This window comes from Lipotes vexillifer, unplaced genomic scaffold, assembly GCF_000442215.2.
Source record: "Lipotes vexillifer unplaced genomic scaffold, Lipotes_vexillifer_v1.1 scaffold29, whole genome shotgun sequence".
Lineage (NCBI taxonomy): Eukaryota > Metazoa > Chordata > Mammalia > Artiodactyla > Lipotidae > Lipotes > Lipotes vexillifer.
This window is the reverse complement of record NW_006776904.1, coordinates 835,119-846,505: the sequence shown is the minus strand read 5'-3', so window position 1 is coordinate 846,505 and position 11,387 is coordinate 835,119. Positions and strand designations below refer to the sequence as shown.

Here is an 11,387-nt window from a genome sequence, read left to right as displayed (position 1 = left end):
CTCTTCCCCTCTGAGTCCCTCCCACTGAATACTGGAGCCATAGCATTTCACAGTGGAATTGGGACAGCCATTCAAACACCATACCATCTCCCCAAACTATTTTTGTTTCTCCCATCTTTAGCTGCCTTTCAATCCCAACTTCAAATTTTACTTCTCCATCTTTATCGTACCACCAAGTTATGACTTCGTTGTTTTACACTACCCCCTGGAAAACCTTAATACATGAAATTATTGATAGATTGTATCTTGTTCCCATAGAATCTACCTCTAAGATGATATTTCATATGTCCTAAAACATAGAATGCAACTGAAATATAAATACTAAAGTATTTAGAGAAATGTTAAATTATTTTAAAGCCTATGCATTACAGATAAATTAAGCATGTAGCAAGAACTGCATATGCGTAGCAAGAACTGCATATGCGTTTCAAAAGCATTATTTAAATCACACCATGATGGATTTTCAGTATAAGTTGCTCACTATCTATTCATAGCTGCTGGACTATAATTAGCTCTTGACTTTATGCTTTGCCAAGTTTGCTCCCAATGTTTGTGTCTCTCCCAAGGAACTGAAAGAGCAAGCAGAGTTGACATTTTTCTCAACTGCTCCCAAATAAAATAAAATATATTTTTTGTGACATGAGAGTTTAAAAAAATTCTCCCCACTTGTTGCAGTCATCTCATGGAGAAAGACTTACCTTTTCTTAAACTAAATACAGTACTTAAGAGCTTCTTTATATGTCCTTTTCTGCAGGTTAAATCTATGTCAAGGTCTAGTGCAATTATACAACCACCAGGCAGCAAGTACCATTAATTAAGCAAGCTGACTTTTTTCGTGGGATGGGCTTGTAGCATTTAAACCCTGCTTCCTCTCTGAGGCAAAGGAAAGCTGCCACACCTTGATCATCTTGTTGGACGTTAGCCTTATATCAGATGATCTTTGGTTACTCTGATTGTCTAAACCAGGATTACTCAGCCTCGGTACTGCTGACATTTTGGCCCAAAGAATCCTTTGTTGTGGGTGCTGTCCTGTGCATTGTAGGATGTTTAGCAGCACTCCTGGCCTCGATGGACTACATGACGGCAGTACCCGCTCTCCACCCAGTTATGACAACCAAAAATGTCTATAGAAACTATCAAATGGCCCCTGGGGAGCAAAATCAACCTTGACTGAGACTAACTAGTCGAAATAATAAAGAATAACATTAAATGCATCACATTTTCTTAACTAAATCCAACAACATATTATTTATGTTTTCATTCTGCACACTTTTCTACATTGTCAACCACACACATTTAGTAAGAGTAGAAACAAAAGTTATTGCTGCCAAAGCAAACACACTCATTTATACTTAGTAAAAATGGCTTTCTTGTTTTTATTTATTTTTCTTAGAAAAAAATTAAAGAAACAGATTCCTTTAAATAAAAAAGCAAGATTTTCTTTCATTGAGAAATCACTTTTACTTTAACGTAAATTAAAAGACATGATAGATCATCAGATATTTAGGATAAAAGTGAAAATCCATAATTACACTAAGATCTCTCATTGACCTCATTTCATGTATATGTTCTAGTGCAATTGGCAAAATGAAAGGGCAGCAGTAATCTTCACTTTCAAACAGCTCAACCACGTTAACCCTCTTATTGTCTCTATCATTTATATTATAGGTCAGCTGTAACAAGTTCATGAAACACCATGTGGGCAGATAACAAGAAGCACCAAGTGAAAAGCTTATGTGGGAATCACTGCATTCAATTTTAATACCCTTAAATGGTATTGTTCTTCCTCAGAAAATTATTTGACTCAGAAAGAACAATTCCACCAAACTATTACAAGAAAATGTTCATCACAGGATTTTTTCCTGGAGATAGTAAAGTGCTTCTCATTTTTCTGACCCAAAAAATACAGTTGGTAGAATTAAGCAGTCCATTGCACTGCTAACAGATTAGTGATGGTGTTTTACTCCCTAAGGTGAGCACTGAAGCTGAATCCACAGGAATATCTAAAAACCCCTAAGGTTAAACAGAGGCACAGACTATTAAAAGCCTTGCCTAAAATCACAGAACTATGTAAGGCTTATGAAACCAGCATTTAGAGTTACAGAATTCTAGTGCTAGAAGGGATTTAACAATCATCTGATCAAATCTCATTTTACAGTTGAGGAAACTGAGGCCCAAAAAGATTAAATATTTTGCCCTCAAAAATTCACAGGAAATAGTGTCAGAACTGGGCAGGCAGCCCAATTCTCCTGAATTTCAGCCATGTAACTTTTTTCACAAGACCAAAAGGGAGCTCCAAGAAACTGCTGCATATAAATAAGCTGTTTTGTAATGATACTGTAGATTCCCATGCCAAATTTTTTCCCTCTTTCCATTCATCTATTACACAGTGATTAATAAAGTAGTAGCATGGAAGTGCTTTCATAGCAAACAATTCAGTGGAGTGCTCTTATCAAAGTGGGTGAGGACAGTCCCTGGGCCCTCTTCCAGTAATCCTGATCATGTGGTAGGCAGAGTAAGATGTTCTTGAGACATTTGCTTTGGAAAATAAAGGGAAGGGCAAAAGGTTCTTCACCACCTTTCTGTTCTCTCTTACCTTGTCCTCCCCAAGTGCTTAAAGGTACCAAGTCACCCCTTGACTGCCCAAATCCCCTTCCAAGAGCCTTCCCCAGAAAAGCCTTTCATAGACCAAGCCCTATGTTCAATATCTTTCTTTATCCACTTCCCTTCATTAAATCATAAACCAAGATAAGATTACCTATTGTGGAGATATTTTAGAAGATAAAGTCTTGTGGAATTCCCTTAAATTTACCACAAACATGGCTCCCCACCCTACGGACTTGGAGAACTGGTGCTACACACTTAGTTCAATGGATGTAGAGTATCATATTTTCTCTTCCAGATGCTCAGTTTGTTTGCCTACAGGGCAATGATTGTGGAGTCAAGTGATTATGTCCATCAGTGGAAATGAAAGTTCAGAAATCCTGACAGATACAATCTAAGGCTATAGATTTAGGATTAATTAAAAGCTAATGATCATTAGATATAATATTAATTAAAAGTTAATGATCATTAGATCTCATAGGGTGAGATCTTTGAATGGAAAAGTATATAGAGAAGATTAGAGAACTTAAAGACAAGATTACACGTCATTCATGTTTTTAGAAGGTGGGAAAAGAAAAAGGAATCAGCGAAGACAAAGAGCAGCCAAGCCTATACGAGAAAGAAATTGAGAATGAGCTATGTTTTGGTGAGTTAAATCAGTTTCCCAGACACTTTGCCAGAACTCATCAGATTGATGCAAATATTCCCTGTCTGTGCTGAGATACACAGATTTATCTACCCCTTTCTGGAAACACACACACACCCACAAACACACTTTTTTTCTCCTAATAGCAAAAAAATGGCTTTATGGTGGAGAAATATAAAAGATAGTTGGTATATGTGAATGTTTGGAAACCATTTTCATAAAGGAAAACTAGTCTATCCAGGAAACTATAGTTCAGTGAGTTCTAAAAGTGATTTTTGTAAAATTCCATAGTGACTTAAAAACTGAACGCTTATTTGCCTTTGAGAATAAAGACGGAAGTGTCAAAAGCCAACATGGATTTACTCAGAAAAACTTGTGCTAAATTCACCTTATTTTGCTTTCAGAGATGATTATTTAATAGAAAACTCTAGGTTGGTGCCATAGACAAAATTTATTGTGATTTCAGGAAGTCATTTGATAAACACAGTCACGATATGTCTCTTAAGATAAGTGGAGAAATGTGAATTGAATGGGCGTTTGGTCAGGTTATAATTGTGCCCAAGCGTGTTAAATAGTTCATCAGTGTCAACCTGGAAGACAGTTTGCCTTGCCCTGGGGAGACAGTTGGCTTTGTCCTAAACTCTGCAGTGTTCAACACTTTTATCAGTGGTATTAACAGACAGAGGAAATAGGACATTTTAGTTGATTAAAAACATTGTGAATCAAAAGTCCCGTGTGACTCTTATAAAAACAAACAAAGAACTAATAAAGTCACTTTCATAAAAACATATCATATAGATCAAGGAGATGATTCCACTGATTACTTTCCACCTGAAAAGTAAGTAAATCCTGGAAATAAATATAAGTTGAAATGTTTCTAGAAAAAGATTTGAGAAAACTCTCTCATTGTCAGTGGAAGTTATCCGGTAGTGTATTTTTGGTGGAAAGTATTTTTCTACTTCAGGAATTATAGGGAGTGAAAAAAAGTAATATCCTTGGATTACCTTCTTGAGTTTAGCACCATTTGAAAGTGAGACACAGGAGTCAGGAATCAGTAACCAGTAAAAGCTGGACTGGGGGACAGGGCTTGGACTTTTCTAGTGGGTTTCCCCAAACTTCATCTCTGGTTGAGACAGACTTGTCTATCTAGCCACTTGGGTGCACAGCTAGACAACACAGGCTTCCCTTACAGAGGTTTTTCATGCATTAGAGCCAGTGTGGATGCACCCACTTGATGGAAGGCACATCCAAAAGAGAGGGACTCAAAGAGACAGAGCTGAGCAGGCTCAGTCTCTTCTTCCAAACCCACAATTAGGTAAGTCACTTCCTCCCCAGGAGCGAGTGAGGAGTAGGGAGACTAGCCCAGACTTTTATCCAAATTTCTCCTAAGCCTGTTGCAAAATTTCAATTTTTAAACATTATTCTTTTCCAGAGGGGCCTATGTTACCCATCGAAGTCATTGAGGAGTTGCCTGCCCCTGCATGACCCTCAGATCAACAAATGTCCCTGCCCTCCCATGAAGGAGTTTGTAGCTCATTAAAGTGGGACCTCCGAAGGTGACCAGAATGAAGAAAGTTCCAGGAATTAAGGCAGAATAAGACCTGGAGGTTGCAGACCAATTCTCTAAATAGTCAAAGGGCTGTTAAAAGGAGAGCAGTCATACATCTTCTATGTCATTCCAAGAGGCCAGTTCTGATGTATTGGTGGATACTGAGGGAATCCTGTGGTAAATACAGGAAGTTATTCTTAACACAAATAAAGCATAAACTTCTTTTCAAAGAAAGCACTCATTCAGAAAAAGTGTTCAAACAGAGGCTGTCAGAATGGCATAGAGGAGATCCTTAGTCTGAACAGGAGGTTGTAGGATCAAAGTCCCTGAGAAAAGGAAAATAAACATTCTACATTCAGGGAGAGATGGAAGGAGAGGCACTAAGCTGTGGCAGGAAAACCAAAAGAAGGAGGGGCATTCCCTACGGAATATGTGTTTATTTAGTATTTTTTAATTGAAGTATATTTGATTTACAATGTTGTGTTAATTTCTGCTATACAGCAAAGTGATTCAGTTACACATATATACACATTCTTTTTTTTTTAGATTCTTCTCCATTCTGGTTTATCACAGGATATTGAATATAGTTTCCTGTGCTATACAGTAGGACCTTGTTGTTTATCCATTCTGTGTACAATAGCTTACGTCTGCTAACCCCAACCTCCCATTCCATCCCTCCCCCCAGCTCCCTCCCCCTTGGCAACCATAAGTCTGTTCTCTATATCTGTGATTCTGTTTCCATTTCATAGATAGGTTCATTTGTGCCGTATTTTAGATTCCACATATAAGTGATAGCGTGTGGTATTTGTCTTTCTCTGTCTGGCTTACTTCTCTCAGTGTGATAATCTCTAGGTCCATCCATGTTGTTGCAAATGGCATGATTTCGTTCTTTTTTAAAAATTTTATTTAATTAATTTATTTTTGGCTGTGTTGGGTCTTCATTGCTCTGCGCAGGCTTTCTCTAGTCGCTGCAAGTGGGGGCCATTCTTCTTTGAGGTGTGCAGGCTTCTCTTGTTGTGGCACGTGGGCTCTAGGCATGTGGGCTCCAGTAGTTGTGGCACAGAGGCTTAGTTGCTCCGCGGCATGTGGGATCTTCCCGGACAGGGGCACGAACCCGTGTCCCCTGCATCGGCAGGCGGACCCTCGACCACTGCGCCACCAGGGAAGCCCACTTGTATACTTTTTAATGATGGCCATTCTGACTGGTGTGACGTGATACCTCATTGTAGTTTTGATTTGCATTTCTCTAATAATTAGCAATGTTGAGCATCTTTTCATGTGCCTATTGGCCATCTGTACGTCTTCTTTGGAGAAATGTCTGTTAAGGTCTTCTGCCCATTTTTCGATTGGGAGATTTTTGTTGTTGTTGTTGTTGAGTTGTATGAGCCCTTGTTGATCGCATCATTTGCACATATTTTATCCCATTAGTAATTTTTTTAATGAGATAAACTTTTAAGAACTTCTGGCTTTAGACCCAGGGTTTAAACTTCTTCTAAATGGCTGAAGGAAACCACTTTCTCTCAGCTGGAATTATGCTTTCTCTGAGGGTAAGTCATATCTGTGGGATAGTAGAAGGAACATTGTTTTGGTTTGCTTCTAATCTTCAACCTGAAAACACATTTATTTCTCAAAAATCACCTGTAAAGTATATGTCGAGAACAGGACTATGGACTAAAATGAAGAACTCAAAGTCAAGGCAAGACATAACTTTCTCATGTGCAAGTAGTAGCCACAGGACAAAAACCAGTAATTGTTAATTAAGGGAAAATGTGCCCAAAATGCTGAGGAAAGGCAAAGAATGAAGTGGATGTAAAACAAGTAGGTTGGGATCAATGAGATCCCTTTCAGCTTCAATATTCTTTTGAGTCTATGCCAGAAGGGTTATTTGAACCTCTTCTCAAACCAGAGATGGATGTCAGTGAGTTGAGAGAAATACTAGAACAGTGTGAGATGGATCACTGTTCTTCCCAGTCTCGTAGAATGACCTATGCTCCACATGGGACAGAAAGACAAGTGGCAAGTGTTCCTCTACTGTATGTTGGTGTGTTCTCCTGTGAAAGTCCACAACATGGGATTGTTCCCTTAATATCTACCTCCCTGCTAGGCTGTCATCTCCAAGAGGGAAGGATTATATTTACTTTTACTCACCATTTATCTCTGCAATGCCTAGCACAGTACCTAGTATATAATAGGTGCTCAATAGATATTTTTCATTGTAAGAATAAAACTAAGGGGCTTTTAGAAAATAAAACCAGTCATTAAAATTGGCTTTCTCTATATGAGATACCTACAGTTGTCAAATTCATAGAGACAGAAAGTAGAAGCGACTGGGGAATGGGAGAAAGGGAAGTTAGTCTTTAATGGGCACAGAGTTTCAGTTTGCAAAGATGAAAAGATTCTGGAGATGGACAATGGTGTTGGTTGCACGACACCGTGAATGTCCTTAATGCCACTGAACTGTACACTTAAAAAATGGTTAAAATGCTAAATTTTAGGTTGTGTATATTTTACCACAATAATTTAAAAGAAAGAATGGCTTTCCTGAGAAAAAAAGGAGGGTTATTTTAGGAGGGTCTGAGGATCACCTAAAAGGGAACATCTGATATTTGGGAGCCACGAATCCTGTGAAGTGTAGACAGATAAATAAACCAGACCAGAATTTGCTGGCAGAGGAAGACTCCTCAGATCATGATTGGAAAGACATGGATCCAGTCAAGACTGCATCATGAGAGATGAGAACCAGGGCTTTCTCTCTTCTGTGTCACAAGGTCTGTCACCTCTCACTCAGAGGCTGGAGGTCGGTTTACACCGATTCCTTAGTCATGGGACAGGGCTGTGCTGAGCTACAGCAGACAAACAGTTTCAAGTTCTATAAGGCCAGAGCCAGGGCCCCAGCTGTCACTCACTGCAGGTCTTCTCAAGTTGTCTCTCTGAGGTTGACTTTGAGATCTGGAAAAAGAAAACTCGACCACTAACTGGAAGCTTTGACTTTTCCATTTTGAAGGAGCAGGCCAAGCCAGCGGACGACTTGGCGGTCAATAGAGCAGGAGAGGGTCAGCTTCCACGGGAAGTGAAACAGCTGGTCCCCGGCCCAGACGGTGCTGTCCAAGGCCTGCTCCTGCCCGTGGATGTGCTTTCAGGAGAAGAATATGACTGTGTCTCGCCCGATGACGTCTCCCTGCCTCCGCTCCCGGGAAGCCCCAATTCCCTCCTCGCTCCGTCTGACATGGAGCTGGAGGCGCGTGCCCTCCCGTCCCTCCGCCGGCACCTAAGCGGCCACGGGATGCAGACAGGGGCCAGCGGTCCAGGGGAGGCCCCGGAATCTGGCCTTCCGCCACCGTCTGCTTTTGCTGATGCTTGCAATGATAAGAGAGAAACATTTTCGAGTCATTTTGAGAACCCTTCCCCCCAGTTCCGAGCTGAGCCCCCATTAACATCCCGAAGATTTCTGGAAGAGAGTACTGACTTCCACAGAATCAGTGTTAAACCTCCAGAGAGCATGTGCAGTGAAGTGCATGCGCGAGCTTTGCAACAGCACCCCCAGGCTCAGGGAAGTTTGCTAGAAACACCGGAGAAAACGCATGCTGATGATAATAACGTCACTAAAACCCGAAATAGGCTGCATGCTTCCCAGGATGCATGCTCGGGCCTCGGGTTTCAGCCAGGCCCCAGCCAGGCCTGTCAGAGGCAAATGGTTCCCAGAGAAGAGATTAAAGTTACCTCAGCAAAGAACAGCATGGTCAGCCTAGCTGGCCAGGCCCCTAATTTCTCCAGGCTCTTGTCTAATGTAACTGTCATGGAAGGTTCTCCAGTGACTTTGGAAGTTGAAGTAACAGGATTTCCAGAGCCTACACTGACATGGTGGGTAGCCTATAATGACAAGCCATCAACAGAAACAAGTTGAATCACTGAGCAAATCATTCTGTGTGCACTAACTTAAAGGTTTAGGGGTAGCTGATTAATATTCTAGGTCACTGCAACGCTGCATGATTCAATCTCACATTGGACCCCCAACTCTCATTTTTGTAGCCACATGGCTGATACCCTTAAAGAAAAGGTAACCATATAAAATAATGATTTAACCAACTCCAAAAGCACTGCAACTTAGTTGTGCTATTTTTTGGTTTCAGTTTAACATTCCGCATTTCTAAAGGTTGTGCTTGAACTTCTTTCCTATTGTTAAATGTCATAAGCATGACATTTACTTGGTTTAACATCTGGTATTCAATTAAAAAACATAAACATTTGGGTTTTTCTCTTTTCTCTCATTTACCAATTCCGTCTTTTCCCTCTTCCAACAGAGTCACACATGCCACTTTTGTAATATTTGTTTATCTCACTAAGATTTCTTCTTATACATTTCTTCAGTGTGAAAGATGGAATAAAAATATTTCTTTCACAGTTGCTTCTACTGACAGGTAATAAAGCCATTTTTGAAAGGTGATGTAATAACTGAGCTGTGAACAATGTGGTTTTACTCTAGACACATCACCATTTTTAGCCAGTTTGTTTTAATAAAAGTAAATGGCAGAACACAGGTTTTATATCACTGTTATCATAAAAGCAGTTCTAACTTTCTTAATATGTGGGTTACTTTTAAACGTTTAGAAATTTTTCAATTTTTCAACCTTAAGTATATTTATTTGAGGACAAAGTTACCAATACGTGAGCATGAGTTTATACTTATAAACTAAGTAAAATAGCATTTATTTATCATACTATTTCAGTAAACATTAAATTAACTCTTTCAATTATTGTGTGTGGTACTTGAAGTGTGGATCAGCTCTCTAAAGAGTTTATGAGAAAATGTTCGTTTCTCAGATTATTAAAAGAAATTGCACTTGGGTTACAGTGCAGCCATTTATGCTTTTTATCTTATTTTGTTGTTTTTACAATTGCATGCTTTTTACAGATCAGGAATTTTGTATTTAGGAATTTAAATATCAGTAAATTTATTATTTAATATCATCATTTAATTCATTATTAAATACTAGTTCACTCCAAAGAAAAATGTTGTCTGAAGTGTTTCTTGTTTTGGTCCACACAAAAAATGACTTGATTAGTATTTACTGTTGAACAACTGCTGCAGTATTGTGAAAAAATATCTTGCCCTCGAATTTACAACAACTTTGCTCAGTTAACAACTGGCAAACTATCAGGGAATCATTCTTAGGACACTCAGAAAAATGCAAAATTATCACTTAGGCAATGGGAATAGAAAATGCTACAGGTTTGTCACCACTTCTTGTGTGGAGGAACATGGGGATAAATAAATAAACAAGAATCTAGAGTATACAAAATAAACAAATTATTTGCTTTGTATAATGATGCAGCTAAGTGCTCATATTGATAGGAAACTCTTAGAAATGTGTCATTAACAGTAATAATCCAATTGAATAAATGCCTTTTATAATTAGAAATTATTTTCTTCTAATGAAATTAATTCACAAAAATTAAATGAACTCATTTCGCCAGGAAGTGCTATGTAAGTACCTTCCTCTAAAGCGGTGCATTGGTATTCTCCTGTGGATCTCGCGGGATGAGTCTGATGGGGAAGATGAATCTTTCTCCCATAGATTTCAAGGAGTCACAAGCTGCTGTTTCATAGTGGCTGAAAGAATGACACAGGTCAAATAGAAGGTGCCATTTCCCATTTGGGGTCATTGTTGCCATGAGCAAATGGTGGCCCAGTGTGACCAGATGGCCCAGTTTTTTTAAGAGGAGTTGGATATCTGAATTTTCGTATGCAATATTCTAATTGGTAAATGTCCAAAAATTCAGTTTTTAAAAAACACAGTCTGAGCCCATCAAGCACATCTATGGCTACCAGTTGACAACCTCTGCTTGAAGGATAAACAGCCCCACTGGAATTTGTGGTTGCTGCAGAGTTCCCGCTAATGCTAGAGAATATTGCAGTAGTCATGGGCTGAATTGCAGTGCTTGTTAGAACTTGGAAATGATGTGAATAAACAGTGATCCTGACTTTAAAAACTGACTCTCTGCTTCAGGTACAAGAAGGGCCAGAAATTGTCTGCAGATGGGCACTTGCAGGTTTTACACAAGGAGACAAGACATTCGGTGTTCATTCCGAAGGTATGCGAGGCAGATGCCGGCCTCTATGTGGCTCGGGCCCAAAACTCTAGTGGCATTCTCTCTTCTAATGTCATCCTCCACGTGACAGGTAACCACAGGCCGCCCATCACAAGAATAAACTGGATCCTGCTGAGTGTCATCTATGTTAGCGTGTCCCTAATGTACTGGCTACTCACACAGTAACTGCGCGGTTGTCACCAATGGGCATCATTCTTATGAACCTAAAGGACAACAATACTGCTGTTTATTTTCCTGCATCTCCCACCAAGCATCCGCAGCTAAGCATCCCCCACCAAGTGTACCTCCATTCTGGCTGTATTGCTTTTTTGGAATACCACTGCTCGGTGAAATAATCAAATTTTCTTTAGTGCTTTAATATATTTGAAGAGCTCAGTAAATCATTAGCAGTGAATAAGGATACATTTTGTATTCTCAAAAGAGATGTGTTCAATATAAAACACAGTCAAATTATACAATGTTTATTCCCTCCTAATT

The 11,387-nt window shown here is 39.4% G+C and overlaps 1 protein-coding gene across 1 annotated transcript in view; it reads left to right on the top strand.

Annotated features, from left to right (window-relative positions):
* CCDC141 (coiled-coil domain containing 141) overlaps positions 1-11,075 on the top strand; it is a 207,312-nt gene extending 196,237 nt beyond the window's left edge. The window contains exons 23-24 of the mRNA XM_007450727.1: positions 7,804-8,660; positions 10,808-11,075. Coding sequence (XP_007450789.1) covers positions 7,804-8,660; positions 10,808-11,075 — 1,125 coding nt within the window. The remainder of the gene's footprint in view (positions 1-7,803; positions 8,661-10,807) is intronic.
* Positions 11,076-11,387: the final 312 nt, after the last annotated feature.